This window comes from Falco peregrinus, chromosome 7, assembly GCF_023634155.1.
Source record: "Falco peregrinus isolate bFalPer1 chromosome 7, bFalPer1.pri, whole genome shotgun sequence".
In the NCBI taxonomy this organism is placed as follows: domain Eukaryota; kingdom Metazoa; phylum Chordata; class Aves; order Falconiformes; family Falconidae; genus Falco; species Falco peregrinus.
The window spans coordinates 59,694,058-59,711,058 of record NC_073727.1 but is presented as its reverse complement, the minus strand read 5'-3'; the positions used below and the strand labels follow the sequence as shown (position 1 = coordinate 59,711,058).

The 17,001-nt window shown below is 38.0% G+C and overlaps 1 protein-coding gene across 9 annotated transcripts in view; it reads right to left on the bottom strand.

Moving 5' to 3' along the window:
- Positions 1-14,040: 14,040 nt before the first annotated feature.
- CYRIA (CYFIP related Rac1 interactor A) overlaps positions 14,041-17,001 on the bottom strand; it is a 58,169-nt gene continuing 55,208 nt past the window's right edge. For 6 of the 9 annotated variants that reach the window (XM_055810118.1, XM_055810122.1, XM_055810119.1 and 3 more), the window contains one exon: positions 14,041-16,198. In XM_055810118.1, the coding sequence (XP_055666093.1) occupies positions 16,135-16,198 (64 nt within the window). In that variant the 3' untranslated portion in view covers positions 14,041-16,134. The remainder of the gene's footprint in view (positions 16,199-17,001) is intronic. The other 3 variants (XM_055810124.1, XM_055810121.1, XM_055810125.1) reach the window with 1 other exon arrangement.

The window sequence follows — 17,001 nt, the reverse complement described above, 5'->3', positions numbered from 1 at the left end:
AAATTAGGTTTGGTTTTCTATGAATTCTAATTTTTTACAGGACTTCTGGATTATGTTTTATTATGCAACACAGAAACAGTAGGGCTTTAAAAGGGGAAAATTATTTTTCTCAAATTATTCTGAAAGATGTTGTATACCAGTGTGCTTTACTAAGTGATGTTCACAGGCAGGAGGAGTTCAGCTCACTGGAGGGAAGGTGGGTGCTCCTAGTTTTTGGTTTCGTGTTCTGGCAGGCTTTTTTTTTTTTTTTTTCCGGTTCCTGTTTGAGATGCCGCAGCTCTGGTCAGGCTGATACAAATGTTTTCTTAAGGTGAATAGCTACATCTTCCTACTTTTGCTGGGAAATCAGGGAAGATGCTGAGCCTTTTACCACCATGTCCTCCTGATTGTGGTAAACATCATTGCAATAAAGATGTGTATACCAAAGCTCTGACTAGCATTAAATGTCAATTAATTTGGCCCTTTCCTAGTCATAATGTCTGTACTAAATAGAGCCAAAGCATGAAGTCAAAAAAAAGTTAACTGATCATCCTCAGGTTATGTCAAATTCAAGAACCTGTGTGGCCCAAGAGGAATGGATCTGTAAGGCAAAACTCTTGGTGCTGACATGATGTCCCCTGTATACCTATTTTGGAGGTTTTACTTAAGGCCAGATCTCCTCTGGTGACACAAAGTGAATGCTCATTAGCAACTAGAGCTGTGAAGGGGACTTGTGGAGCACATCTCCTGGTTTAGTGTCAGGGGAAAGGGGTAGCTTCGTGTGGTCCAAGACAGCTCCACCCATGGGCAAGAGTTGCTTCAAAAACTCCATTTCCCTGATCTAAATTAAAAAGCATAATGCTAACACCCCCAAATATATTGCTTAATTATTACTATGGAGCCTGCTACATATGGATGGAAACTCTGCCATGTCACTCGCCCTCAGCTTAAATCCAGCCATGAGCTACAGTGTTTGCAAAAAAAGTTACAGCCATCCTGTCCCCGCTGCACACACATCTCATTTGCAAGAGAAAGAGATGGTAAATGCAACTCAGATAAATTTCCTCCATTCAATCTGCAGATTGGATATTAAGGAAGTGGGAAATACATGTTAGATGACCTCAAGCTATGTTTATGCTTGAAAATAAAACATGCCAAAGATCATAGCTTGGTTCACACCCACACATGTAAGTTCTCTCCCCTCCAAACCCAAGGTCTCCTCAGGTCAAAGCCTTGCTTTCTTGTAGTAAAATCACGTCTCTCTCATCCACTTCCTTTTTTGTTTGTTTGTTTTGTTTATGCTAATGTTTTTAATTTGAAAATTGGATTAAAAATTCTGTCAGAGCCAGATAAATCCTCCCTTAAAAGAGTGGCACTATCGTGCTACTACAGCTTTTTCATGGGAATGACAAAACTTCCTGAATTTATTGTACACACTGGCAAAGACTGGTGGAATAGGAGATGATGCAGGAATGAGATTGCTGTTTGGGAACTTGGTGCAGTGTCCCTATCCCTCATTTTACCATTCTTACTCTGAGGACCAGACCACAGAGCATGCAAGCACACCTTAAGTCTGCAGCACTTCACACTTGACCTCAGAGACCAATGCATCTAAAACCCTCCACACTTTGCACAAACCTGGTACAACTAAATCCCATCCTGCAGATTCTGTATAATTTGCAAATTGCCTTGCTTTCCTGGCACTGATGAAGCTGCTGCTGATGCCCAGGGGTCCCAGCCATCATCACTTCTAGTGCTGGCAGTTCTGTAGGTGCTGTGGTATCTCTCTTAGGTAAAAATTGCCTTTTATCCTCAGCTCACAAAAATCTTCCTGGTCTTCTACTAATTTTGCTTTTTTTTGTTTGTTTGTTTGTTTTATAACTGAACACCAAAAATAGGAGCCTGTGTTTCTACACAGACCATGTAGCTAAACAAGGTTCAAGCATAAACTGCTAGTATTTTGCCTCAGAATGCAGTGCTTCGTAAGACCAAGACACAGCATCCTTGAAGACTGATGAAGGAATATATTCCTCGTATTTGGTACAGACAATTTCTTGATTTAAAATATCTGCACCTATAAAACTCGTGTCCATGGATACTCTAAAATTGCACATCTAATACTTGTCCACATCAGGAGCATTAATTCCAGACAGCAGTGAAGGCTTAAGAACTACCCCTTTAGTCTAACATCTGGATGTACAGGGGGATGTATTTCTTTCAAATCCATTGTCTAGTGGAGACCTTACAGACTATCAGCTTAGCATGAACATGGCTGTATACAAAAACTTGTCTATAAAAATGAAAAAAACTGCCACACCCCAACCTAAAAATCCACATTAATCCAAAATAATTAATTTAAATGATTCTCACAAAGGAAAAAACATTATTTAATCATCAGCAGTTCACTGACAGAAGGAAGGTATGCATCAAAAGATTTGCAAAGGCCTTTCTTAATGCCCAGTGTTCTTCAATATATAAGTCACTGACAATGGGCTAGAGAATACTTTCAATACATTTGTAGATAATACCAATGTGGGAAGGACTGAGAATGCAACAAAAAGACTCAGGTACAGCTTGCTACTGAAAAATGGTCCGATTTCCCTCAGCCACAATCATTCATGTAGCAGTTGGAACTAATGTAACCAAAAAAACCCCTAAATGATCAGTTTTCAACTGCATATTGCAGACTGTGAAGTGAGATGACACCTGGTTCCGAACAAGGAATAGGGAATAGGGTGGGAATGTGTAAGCAGAGCTGGGGGTTGAGGGGGAGCTGCCCTTTTCAGCCACAGGCATTGTGAAGAGACCCTGCAATTGCACCCTGGTAATACACTGAAGGCCAGAAATAGAGTTCAAAGTAATCTTGACAAATGGGAAATTCAATGAAAATAGGATTAAATAGGATAGGAGCAAAGAACTGTACTTAAGTAATATAAATGGCCATTGTAGGTGGATTACAAGATTGCAGTTTCCCCTTTGAATTTTCTTTCCCTGCTGACTTCTGAGTGCACCATCTTGTTCCTGTGCCTCTGTGCTAGCTATGAGAATTTTGGGATGCCTTTCCAGTTTGGTTATGATTAAGTATTAGGGCAAACCAGAGAGAAGGCTGTTCTACAAGTCAGTGAGCTGATATTCAACCTGCTGCCAATGCTTACTGAAGATAACACCTGTATTAATCCCTCTGTCGTACAACTGTTTCAGCTACAGCCTCCAGCTTCTGTCTTTTCAAACAAGGCAGGAGACAAAACAAACAAAAAATCTGCTCCCATAAGCAAAAATCACAACTTAAATAATACAGTTAGAAGGCTTCATGTCTCTCATGGTGTATATCCGCAGCTAAACCCAACACTGAGGTCTTTACTCAGTCTTCAAGTAGTCCTCACTCAGGTGGAAACCTTGTTGGAAGGGTTCAGCACACCAGAGCTCTCAGCTGCCTTCTCTTATATTTAGGCTACATATTAATTTGCTTTTATAGACATGCACCCCAAAGATGTACCTGTGCCCTTCTACTTCAATGGGGTACAAGGCCTATATAGTTTCCTATATTGTCCTCGTTATCTTTCCACTATGAATAGAGCAATACTACATATATCTAACAGGTGAGATGTCTTTTCTAAAGCTTTTACGAGAAGATAATTTATTTTCCTAGCATTTAGATTAAAGGAAAGCCTTTTTTCCCCCTCGCCTCGAAGAATTACCTTCTGGTGTCATTTAAGCTAATGGAATTACACTAGAATATAAACAATATGCAAAAGAAAAGTCTCAGGCTCCTAAGCCATGTTTACATAGGCGTCTGAGTGAAGAAACCCTTTTTCTGAGCTGCACACACATCATTCTCCGTGGAGCGTGGTTTATATAAAGCTGTATGGTTCCCTTTTCCAACTCACTCAGAGACCTTTTTGTGTTTTTGCTGCTCCCCCCGCCATGTCGCCCCCTCTCCCAGCCCATTTTTCTTTTTATTCTTACTGCTGCTGTGTCCTGCTTCCTTCTTTGGCCTCTTTGCAGGATGCAGCAGAGCTCAGACTCCTGCCTCTCAGCACATGAACACTCTCTCTCTCTCTTAAACCAGCCTTAAACCAGGAGCTACTCTAAACAGATCTGAGACCCTCAGCTTCCAGCAGCAAAGCGAACTGCAGGGTGGGGAAGTCCATGGCTCAGCATTTAGCCTGTGTCAGCCATAAATCACACACCCTGGTTTTACTCCACAGGCATATATTAAAAAAAAACCAAAACAAACAACAACAAAACAAACAAACCACAAATGCGTAATACAGGATTCAAGTTTGCTTGTAAAACATTGTTCTCAACAGCTGATGCTGAAAAGAGAGAAGGGTCTTTTCTTCCCCAGGTAAAATCAAGGAGCCATAGAACTGAGATAATGGTTCACAAAATTCAGCTGTTGTTTGGCACCCATGATCATTAAATGCATCATTATAACTATTATATTTTCTTTTGTTCTTTTCTTACTTATTTTGACTATCTGCTGGTAATAATTACATAGCAGCAATAAGAGAGGGAGAGCAACGTTCTACCCACTTTCAATTATGCTACACTTCACCTTTCTCAGATTGTATTAATTATAATTCATGGCTTTAGCAAACCACTCTTACAGTTAAAGGGCACTTAAACAAGGAAGAAAAACAAATGTAATCTCTGACTCCAGTGTACTCATGCAAGCCCTCTTACCTCAGTGGTTAAATGATCTAGCCTTCCAAAATTATCCCTGTTCCATGACCTGGTAAACACAGGCAAAAAGGTGGCTCTCCTAGTGAGAGCCAGCACAAAAATATCTCATCCCTTTATTCCCATTGAAGCTTTAAAAATATTATTGTTAGAATGTTAGTGTTTTGCCTTAATGTTCACAAACTTCTATCAGGATAAATTCTTACATTTGAAATCAATTATGGTGTTTCAGCAGGGGAGGAGAAGTGACATGTAAGTCCCTCATATTTTAGATGGAATGGCAGTTTGTATTTCATCAGCTGGCTACAGTTTTACACACCACTGAACATTTTCCTTAATACCAATGAACACATTTTGGTGTCTGTTTAAAGGAATATATATATATTCCTTTATATGTATACACAATAGGTATGGTGTAATACAAAACAAATGGCTGCTGAACCATTTTTCTTCCCCACCCAACATCTCTGTCTTCTTGAACCAGTTACCCAGAGGAAGATTTGAAGTGCCTACATAAAAAGGCCACATCACTACTAAAAATTGAACAGGTCTAGCCTCTGGCTGGTGGGCTGACTGGCACCATCTGGCTACAACCATACGCTTATTCTTTCTCTGCCTCCAAACCAGCACTGTCACAACTGACAGAGCAAAGGCTCGAGATGCAGGTGGACCTTCTCTGGTACTGGGGCATGGGGCGGGACTGAGGCATGCCAGGCACCCAGATACCTGGCGGCCACCCCCCTGCCCTGGCTCCATACAGTTGTACAGCTGGAGTCTCTGTGTTCAACACGGGGCTTTTATTCACCCTCTAACAGATTTATCTAGACTACGTTTCTTTGGCTACTTATAGGCGATCAGCGTGGGGAAGTATCAAAAGCCTCACAGAGACAAATAACTTGGTATTGCTGCTTCTCCTCTGCTACTTCTTCCTGTTAAGGAAACTATACTGCTTGACATGGGCTGTCATGGCCCGGTACCTAACCGGGCTCTTATGTTCACATCCCTTCCAGCTTTCTAAGAGCAGGCACTTGCCTGACCTCCTTCCCTTTAGAACTAACCACATACAACTACAGTCTGTGCTGAGCCAGTTCATCAGCTACCTTATGATGAAGTTCATCAGACCCACCCTATGCCAAAATACTGAATTTAGCTGAGGTTGGGGCACTGAAGCACAAACCCGATATTTAAGGATACACTTGCAACATACCTACTGCTTGCTATGGGATAACGGTGAAAAAACACTGGCTAACAAACCCAGCAGCAAGTTGCACTGCAAGCCCCTAGCCATTTGTATTTGCCTCTCATGTTCTGATTTCACTGCTTAAAGGGCAAGGAAAGTTTGCTGAATGGAAAGACCTTGGAGTCTACAATATCAAACAGCAGAGTGACCTCAAAGGAAAACATATTTCATTAAAAAGAAAAAAAAGTTTCCTTGCAAATCCAGCTTGTTTTACCCACCCAGATCTGTCTTCTTGCTGCCTCTGTGGTAACACATGTTTTATATGAATCTATATTAAGATGAATTTTAACCTACAAATAACTAGATACAGCTATGCAGTAGGAGGGAATTCCTACAAGATGATGTAAAGTTTTTTAAGCAGTAAAATTAAAAATAGCATATAAAACCTGACCAGTAGGTTTGGATCTGAACCAAGGCAACACATTTGGGAAACATTATCAAGTTTATCAGGGCTAACATATCACAGAAAATCTGCTTCTGTTTATATACCATTTATTATTCATTTTTGACATTTCCCTTTTTTCTTCAACCTTTTTTACCCCTGAGCAAATATATGTTAGACTTGGCTGAAATGTGAGATAACAGACTGGTCTTTTAATTTTCTTTCCCTGTAAGACAAAAGCAGATCTGACTAGAAAGAAAAAAAAAAAAAAAAGTTCTATGAAATATAAGTACAGGGAAAAACGTTGCCAGAGTAGCACTAGTAATAAAGGAGAAATCTGCCTCACAATGAAAACCAAGAAAAGTTAAAATGCCTAATAAGATTAACTTAAGGACCAAATTCTGTCCTTCCTTATGCTGTTTTGCATTTCATGATGTATAAATAGTACATTACAGACTTATGCCTCACGCAACACACTGTATCTGGGATAAAAAGCTATTTTCTATGTCTAGGACACCTATATTAATAAGGTTATGCCAGAAGAGAATTTTTTGCCCATGGTTATCAGAATGTCTGCAGGTCAAAACACTTTATGGTAACCAAGTCTGACTCAGGGGAAAATACAAACAATGAAAGCAAATTCAGTCTTGGTAAATGATCCAGTCCCTCTGTTTTACTCAGATAAATCCTCACTCATATCATCACAATAGACATGAAATGAGAAAGAGCTGTAACTTTACTTGCTTTTGATCTGTCTTCCAAATAAAGGTAATCATTAAAAGTCGGTTTAAACCTAGTCCAAAGACTAAATCCAAAAACCCCAAGATTCATGCAGTCTTGCATACTTACATACTGAATGCAGTTCAAGTAGAAGGTCAACTTTGAATTATTTTGTTAGTTGTTTGCCCGTCAGTAGTTTGTTACTTTCTTCAATGGATTCAAATGCAAACTATCAACATCTTTGAAAGCTGTTATTGAACAGTGGCTTATTCTGATGCTGAGATTTCCAGCTGAGGTGAATGTTTATTATTCTTTGATTGGGTGAGCAAAACTTTTGGAGTGGTTTCAGGAGCAGATCCTTCCTCTGCGTGTTCTAGAGTTTCTAGAATCCACACTTAGACCCCATCCTATCAGCAAACACTCCTTGTATCTCAAATACACAATAACGGGCATAAAATGGTGAGGACATTTACTCTGAAAAGCAAGCAACCCCCCAGAATGTAATAATATAAATATATATTCTTTACTGTTGATTTATTCTTCAATTTTAGTAAATGCTGCAGTTTTGTTAAGTAGAGACTTTTTTTAGAATCTATGTGATGAAACAGCTCAGTGATATTATCAGTTGTTGCATACTGTTGCTGATGTAAATGCTTTCAAGTAACTATTGAATATTTCCAATTGAACAATTATTTATGGTAATAAAAGGTAACTGTGAACATTCTTGTAATTACAATGTACAGTAAGTTTGCAGATTCACACCCAGATGTTACTAAGGAAACTTTGGGTAACTCTCCACGACTGTGGCAGAGCATGAAACTCATGTTTTGGCAAGTAAATGTAAGCTAACATGTCTTAAAACATGGTATTTAGAGCATGTTTATTCAAAGTGGATACAGAGGAAGACCAGAAAGAGTAAGTCAAAAGGAGACCCTAGTAACCCAGTAAGGTTGAACTGCTGAACCCTGTTGTGGCAATTAGCATCACTGGTGATGCTGTCAGGTAGCTGAGTGTTACTAGACAGAAAAGATGATTTTTTAGCATATGTGAAGAAAAATTTACAACTTTTCATAATGAAGAGGTTTTGTTTGGTTGGGTTTTTTTGTTTATTTGTTTGTTTTCAGCTTGGCAATTTGAAGGTAATGACTTGAACAGGCTTTGAATCAGATCCTCAAAGATAAACTAAATGAGACTGAAACCCAAGTAATTTATTCTGTACTGCTGCTTGCATTGCCCGTCTTTTGATGTTGCAAAAATCTCAGTCCAGGATAGTACTAGACACTGCTCAAAGCAAAAACCTGCAGATACTGGGAACACTTAGATGCTTAGTTGCCTCTCCAAGATGAGTGTAAGAGATGGCATTTTACCCAAGGTAACAACCCAGGATCTCCACAGTCCACAGTGGAGAGACAGAGGCATTTCTGGGGGTGATTCATTCCACCCTAATATGTAAGTTGAAGAAAGAATGATAGTTTTTAGTGATCTGTCTCTCTGTACTCTTTGGAGGACTGCACATAGGAGGACATAATTTGCTACCTGAGGCAAAGCCCATGGCTGTTGCAAATTGTGTCCCTTGAAATGTCAAATGAAAATTAAGATTGTAAGACCTGCCACCTGTATTTTTAAGATGTCTGTGGCAGGTAGGACTCAAAAGTCTATGCTTCAAACAACATAACAGGTCAAGATGAACAAAGCTGTGGAAGAATTAATCTACTTCAAAGGGAGGCAAAAATATATTTTTTAATTTTGGAAAGAGATGATAAAAAAATTAATTAATGCTATTAAAAAGAAGGTGAGAGGATGTCATTTTAGCAGCTCTGATACCAGTACCTTGATCATTAATTACTTTCATTCTCCTTTCAAGAACAGGGAGGTAAATGACCCGTCACTGCAAAGTCTAGAATGCTATCCTTCATCTTCATGCCTCTTGACCCATGAAGTCAATAAAAGATGTCTCAGAGAATTCTTCCAGCAGAAGTTTCTAATACAACTGTGACACAATTGAATGAACACCCCAGGAGAAATGAAATTCACAAATACACACAAAATCCCAGACTGATTTCCCACATGAGGCCAAACGTGCTATTTCATGGGCCTTCTGCTTCACACCACTACTACCTGGCATAAAAATAATCTGAATTAAACTGAAGCCTGTACGTCTCAGAGCTAAAAACTACTAATGTTTGCTTGTTAGTCTTTATTGGCTGATTTTTATTAAGTATGGCATTTCAAATTGCTCTTGGGGTCAGACAGGACTTTTTTTTAAAAAAAAAACCCCAAACTTATTCAACATGAACAGTGATCAGTGGCTTGGCCACCTGTGTCAAACTCTACCAAAACTGTTCTGTCTTTTCTGAGTTCAGTTACACTGTGCCTCTTGATTCAAACCAGCATACTCATGTAATATCTGTAACAGTAACCCTCCCAGTTTCTATTTGGAAAATACCTATAATAAGGAGGACTACTGATCCTTGTTTGAAAAATAATCTTGTCTCAGAAATAGTATTTTTCAACAAAATAACTTATTTTCAGATAGCATGCATTTGAGTACTTTGCTGAATTCATTTAACCTAATTTAATTAATTTAAAAATCTGGCCAATTCTACCATGAATGACAAAAATAAAGAAAAAAAATTGGTCTTATTTGCATATCCCAATTAAAGTAATTATAGGTGTACAACATACAAACAGAGTAGCAGGTCTCCATGTGAATGTGAAACCACTGAACAAAAGGAATCTTCATTAGGTTTTTAAGCTTTCAAATTTAATAAAGCAAATGTCACTTTGACAAGCTGTGTAAAACAAATGTGGCACTCACCCTGCTGTTTTAAAACACAGCTAAGTCAGTGGTTACAAATAATCTTTTATTGTATAAATTTCATAGATATTATTATGAATGTATACCAGGGTATGCATAATCCAAAATTAATCAGAACATGCATATTTCATTTGATACACGTAACAAAAATCTCTACAAAATCCTTCAATTATGTTGGCTAGACAACACAACTTTTTTTTCTCTAAACTAAAAAAAAAAATCAGATGTAATACTTGATTCTGTCTTACACTGACATATTCAGTATCTCAGTAACTAGGACCATGTAGACCTGTTTGGCGAAGTTCGTCTAAGAAACCTAGTTCAAGTCCACTGTACGGAATCTTGTTTGGGAAGGTTTCTATTAAAGAGCCTTTGAGCTCTGATGCTGCATGCTATTTAAGACCGAGTTGAATAGTTAAAATGCCTATAATTAATCACAGCCTTGAGTACAATACAAAAAAAAAAAAAAAAAAGGGAAAAGAAAAAGACAGGAAATGAATTTCAGTATATTTTTTCCCAGCCACCCTAAACTAAATCAAACACAAAAGATCATGGAATTACCCTATTTCATTGTCACACATTTCTTTACTGTAAGTTTATAAAGACGCAAACAGGAACTGTATAGAAAATGCTAGTGAAAAAAATTAAAATCATATAAAACCATAGCATTTGATTTAGAAATATATCTGAAATTGTCAAATATTAATAAAGTTGAAAACCCAGTACGCGACCACTTTTTTCAACAACCTTCTCAGAAATGTTAACAAAATGAGGTTCAGTTCCCATCCCGCTGAATTCACTGGGAAGACTCCATTTACAAGAGCAGAAGGTAGGTGTAGGCTGCACACAGGTGAGCTAAGGTGAGCCAGCCTGCACTCCCTGACACTCTATGTTAACGGATAAAGCCGAGCATCAAAGAGCAGAAGTTACAGCCTGAGGTGCACCGTCAGGCAGCAAGCAGGGTGGAAACTGAAGCTCCACACAGTGTTGTGCTGCTGCCACAGACAGGGAGGCAAGGTTAGTAAGAGCCCTTCAGCCTCCTCCTACCATGACATCCTAAAATCGTGTCTGTAAAGAGACAAGTTTCTTCATTTTGGGTAGAATCCTTTCCTGGTCAAAGCCCTTCAGAAGTTCTCTGTCCATCTAACATGATCTGATCTTCAAACGTTGTCACGTCATATAACCACAGGACAAGGGAGTTACTGACCTGCACAACGAGGGCATCCATGTCAAGCCTTGTGTTTTGCCCTCTTTACATTATGGAAGATCTAAACCAGTTGAAGTTGATCATCTTCCACTGTCCTCTTCTAACTTCTTTGTGTATCTAGACAAAATAGGCAAACTCTTCCACAATTTTCAAGGCAGTAAGAGAACAGCTGTTTGACGCATCACTAAAATCCATGGAAAAATTCTTCAAAGCCTAGGACGTCACTGACATGGATGCAGAATCAGAATGAGAAAAATCATGAGCTGAGCTGTAACAGCAATTTTGATCCAAGGCAGATACAAATATTCTAACCTTTAAGTTCTCTCAGCCATTTCAAAATGTCATATTTAACTGTCCACAGCCCAAATATCCAAGACAAGAGAATTATATTAATTCCAGCTGGACACCAAATTAAGATCTGCTGAAAAATTATGATATCTTTTCCTCTTAAACTAGGGATTAGCACTTGGTTGGTCTACTTTTTAACCACATACTTCCAGATTTTCTACAATGCCTACTGCACTGTTCATTTTAGTTTTAATTTCAAAGCAGTCAAGCGCCAGAGATCTCTGCAAGATTATCATGTTACATCATTGATCTGCACTAGCAGAAGACTCAATTTGCTCAGTAATAAGCAACTGAGGTCAAAGGCCGTGACTGAGAAAAGACGTAGAGTATTGTTTACACCTGTGTCAATCAGAAACAGCTCCATTGAAATCAATTGAGTTACATTTGTCTCAAATCATTCTGTGTTTGCAGAATTTGGATTATGTGGTAGTCAGGAATTCACCTTCATTAGTCTGTATCAGGAAGCACTGCAGACTACAAAGTTAAAATACTCAATCTGCTATAGCAGCTTTTTAACTAAAAAGAGTTTTATTCTCTTATTGGCAAATCAAATTCACGTCACTGTTTCAGCTCACTGGCTTCCATTGTGTTATCTAACCTGTTTCATGATACAAATTCATAGATTCTGTAATTTTGCATTACAGAATTCATCCGATGTAAGAGAACAGTAATTAGTGTCATTTTTTTTCAAAAACAAAATAACTCTTCCAATTATTTGCAACTTTTAGCAAACTTTTGGATATGCAAGATTTTATATTTCTTCACTTTTGATGTTCATAGAATCACACACTTCTGAAAGTCTTAGAACATGCCATTTTAAAAGCACATTCCTGACTATACAGCCACAAAATCAGGCAAGATTTAATTTGGCAATCTTAATTTGGCTTGTTCAGGGATCTGGTTGGAAGAACTGCATGGGATACAGACCTGGACAGAAGAGGAGCCCAGGAGAGCTGCCTTACTTTCAAGGATGACCTCCTCCAAGCTCACGAATGGTCCTTCCTGATAAGCACGAAAGCAAGCAAAGATGGCAGGAGGCCTGTGTGGATGAACACAGAACTCCTGACTACACTCAGGCACAAAGAGGCAGTGTGCAGTAAGAAAGACCAGGGACAGGAGACCCAAGAGGAATATAAAGGCACCGTCTGAGCATGCATTGTTGGGTTTAGGAAAGCCAAAGCCCTTCTGAAGTTAAATCTGGTGAAGGATGTGAAGGCCAACAAAAAGGGCTTCTACAGATACATTGGCAGCAACAGAAAACGCGTGCCTACTGCTAAATGGGGTGTGAGACCTGGTACAAAGAATGCAGAAAGAGCCAAGGAACTCGGTGCCGCCTTTGCCTCCAACTTTAATGGTAAGGTTATTCAGGAATCCCAGGCTCCTGAAAGCAGAAAGTCTGGAGCAAGGAAGACTTACTCTTGCCAGAGAAGGATCAGGTTAGGGAATATTTAAACAAACTGGACACATACAAGTCTATGGGTCCTGAAGGGATGCACCACAAATGCTGAGAGCATTTGTGAGACCTTGACAGCCTGAGAACTGGACAGACAAGAATCTCAACTGGTTTTGGCCAAAACAAGATGTAGCATGAAAAAATGATGCAGTATATCCCAAATGTGCATCCACCTAACTGGCACTGTATTTTTTAGGAATATATTGATTCTCAAGAAGTAAATGGGTGAGGGGGTAAAGGAATAATTTCATATGAAGAATTTATATCCTACTTTGTTTCATTTAGAGTAAATGTAAGGATGCAAGTCATGTTATATACTACTCATGTCTTCCAGTTTAAATTTATCTGAAATACAACACAGAAAGCAACACAGAGAAGATGTTTTGTTGCTTTGTAAATTTTAGCAGACATGGAAAACAATACATAATTTATTTGAGTGATGTGGTCTATTACATACCAGTAAATATAATCTTAGTAATTATCCTTTGTGACAGCCACTTAGTAGCAGCAGAATGTTTAGGAGTCATATATTATGTTTCAAAACCATTCACTTGTTTGCAGCAGAAAATTCTAGTCTTTCAAATTTATACCACCTTAAAATAGTATTTTCTTCCACCACAAAACAAGCAAATTTTTTAGGGCTGTTCTGACCCAAAGTAGTCACGCTCACATTCTGAAATGTTGTCTTTATGAGGCTTAAATATTTATCATATTACAAACATGTATTCTTACATTATGGTGAGCCAAAATAAGAAGAAACACTGATGAAATGGAAATCAATAACTTTGACCATCAGTCTACACAGCTCTTCTGAGAGCAATTAATTTGTACTTATCTAAAGATTAACTGAATCATCCTTTGGTGGCCTTACTGATTATAAATGCAATTTGAGATGGCCACCACAGCCTAGGATGATTAATGTGAAGATACAAAAGTCATAGAAGGGAATTCATGCCCTCTACTCTGTATAGCAGTATCAACAATTTCCCATGGTCAAGATGGCAGACAAGTGCCAAGAATTGCCAGAAAAAACCAAATTGTTTAAGTGACATAAGGTTATATTGCTGTGGCATACAAGTAAAACATTTTAAATGCTTTTAAAAACTATAAACTAGAAACATAAAGGTGAGCCTACTATATCTCAGATCCAAAACTTTAAATGAGATATTTCTCAACCTGTTTATGTTGTCTCTAAATATAGACAGTTCCAATGCTTGCTGTACCAAACTTTTTATTATTTCAAACAAACTTCTGTACAAAAACATCAAAGCAGGCAAAGAAATTCAGTGACTTTGGCAAACAGCACATGACAACTCACAGAATGCTTTAAGGTTTACATTTTTATTATACAAGTGACAAATAGCTTTCCTCTGGGCTACTTAAAGATAAGACTTCATTGTTTGACAAATAATTGCAGGTAAGCATGTATTAACTTCAGTTACCAAAGCTCAACAGAAAGACCTGCCATCCACCTAGATTCACCTAACTGGAAGTGACTATGAACAAAGCAGGATTTTCCCTAATAAACACTTTTAAATGTCCCCCCATTAAAAATGGAGCCTGTAAACAGTGGATTTACTACTGTGAAAAAGCAGTGTGATCAATGCTTCCAGAAAAAGAAAAAAAAACCCTAGCATGATTTCTAATTCTGTTCCTGACAACATACAGATCTGCTGCTACAACTGCAGATGTGTGACATGAACACTGGAGCTGCGAAGCTGTCCAGTATCACGACACATGTAACATTGGTGCCTATGTGTTCAGATCAGGCTGGAGAAACCTCATTCTGCTCAGAAATAAACTCTAAAGCAAGCCCGACTCCAAAGAACTGATGATATTAATACCGTTTAAGAACCGAGTTCAATGACTCAATTTGTCACAGTGCAGCCGAGCTTCAGCAGACCAAATGCATCTTCAAAGACTTCAGGTAATGTTTTTAGAAGTGATATGCATGAAAATTCCAGTGAAAGCACACAAACCCTGATTTAAGTACACAGGAATAAGCAAATACAGATCTGAATCTGTGCACAAGCACTAGAGTTTTCACACATACATGCAAGCAAAGTACACTAAATCAAACACATTTTCAGAACATGACCTCTGCAAGAATATGTACAGCAACTGCAGACCACTCCGAAGACACACTTAACAAAGCATGAGCACTTTGCTGCTTTTGGCAATGTATTTCTATTCCATTTATTGGAAAAATGGCTAGAAAGTAAGAACAAACAACTCAGCAAGGAACTCAACTCCTTGAAGAACCAATCCCATCTCAAAAAACAATGAAGAGCAGTCAGCTGATAAATATTTCTGTGTTGACTCTGAATCACCTAATGAATAATACCAGAACAGCTCAGCTCTTAAAACTTATTTATATCATCCCTAGTCTGATGAGGCCAATTTGACACTAGGGAAGTCTGCTGCTGCAGAAGTGTTGTGCTTTATACTAGTATCAGCAAAACAATTACTTACCAGGAAGAGATATCCAAGAGATAATGTTCATCATGATATATTTATGCTGACAAACCCTTTTGAGTTAAGTCAAGGCATTAGCATTTTGTCTTTACTTTCTAAATCTAACAAAATTTTACAGAACTTTCAAAATCTACTAGTGGTCTTAAAACATATTTTCTGTTTACTTACACTGAATCTCAAAAAGGATATTAATTTCCTCAATTGTTGAAAGGTACAGGTTAAACTTAATAGAAAAGGTAAAATTACCTCTTTGCAATAAATTTTTGAATGTCAGCCAGCACATAATCCTTAAAATTTTGTGGATCTCCACTTTACAGGAAAGACAACATATTTTATGAAAGTGATGAACATTCAGGTATTCTCCTATTCATACAAGTTTGATGAGATTCTAAAACTGGCTAAAAAACTGACTGTGCACATGTCCTTAAAGCTTATCCAATGACTTTTCTCTTACATTAACTTTCTCCTTCTTTGAAGTTCCTTTTCTGTGGCACGTTTGACATTTCAGTTTATTTGATTTCCATTTTGTCTTCACTACTACTTACTTCTTTGATAGAAGATTTTTAAGGATTAAAATGCACAGATAAATTGTCATAGCTGAAGTATCTAAGTAAAAAAAGTATTTTAAAAGTCAGAAGATAAAGGCTAGCATAAAAACTTACGCTGCGCTATACAAAGTCAGTCAGGTTATGAACAGATTCATGTACTTTAGCAATGTGAAGAAAATGGTTATGTAAATAACACACAAGTATTAACATCAAACTGTATTAAATTATGTAAACATACACATCTTCTGTGATCAATACAAACATCTACTTGTCCCAGGATACTACTGCAGCATAGCTCGGATTTGTTTTGAAGTAGATTCATCATTCAGGTGTTTTGTAGTGAACCTAGAAATTACAAGTTAAAACAGTATTTTATAAAATGAACAAGAAAAGTCTGAAAACTTCAGTACCTGTTTTGAAATCACTGCAGTACAATTCCACAGAGGAGGAACTTATATGTTCCTCTGTCACTGATCACTGGAATTAACTGCTAATAGTCTGGTGCTCTTTATCTTCTAAATGCGCCTTGCAATAAATTACTCCCTCTTAATAGGCGGAGAATTGTGGTTAAATCCTGGCTAAATCCTGTTTGCTATCCGTCTACGACATCGTCATAATTTTGGGCTGAAATTATTTTTTTTCCCAATTAAAAGCCTTGAAAGAAGTAAAATCAAGGAAATACATAAGAAATATGGTAAATGTTAAAAGAACTTAGGAATCTAGACTTAATTTTGGCATAATCTATAAGCCTAATTTTAAGCAGCTTCCTTAAATATCCTGGGAGTACAGAAGAGCTTTAGTGTGTTTTTTTCCATGTAAGCCCAAACACTCTCCACTGCTTATATTCAAAGGGAGCTTGATTATCATGGAAGCTGAACATATACCTAATACCTGCAGGATTTAACTCCACACCAGTTTTAATTCAAAAGACATGATAAGCAAATATGGAGGTGCAGTTCTCACTCTCCCCAAGCATTCACTAGCTAGAGAATTCAATACAATACAGCTCTGAAAAACTTGGTAGTGACTCCCTTCTCAGCTTCAGAGAAGCGTCAGACCATTGCATCTTGTTTCCCAAGACAGCACCTTAAACACTTAGCTAAAGGACTGGGATTTAGGCTGTTGTTTTCTTGAAGTTGTATAATTTA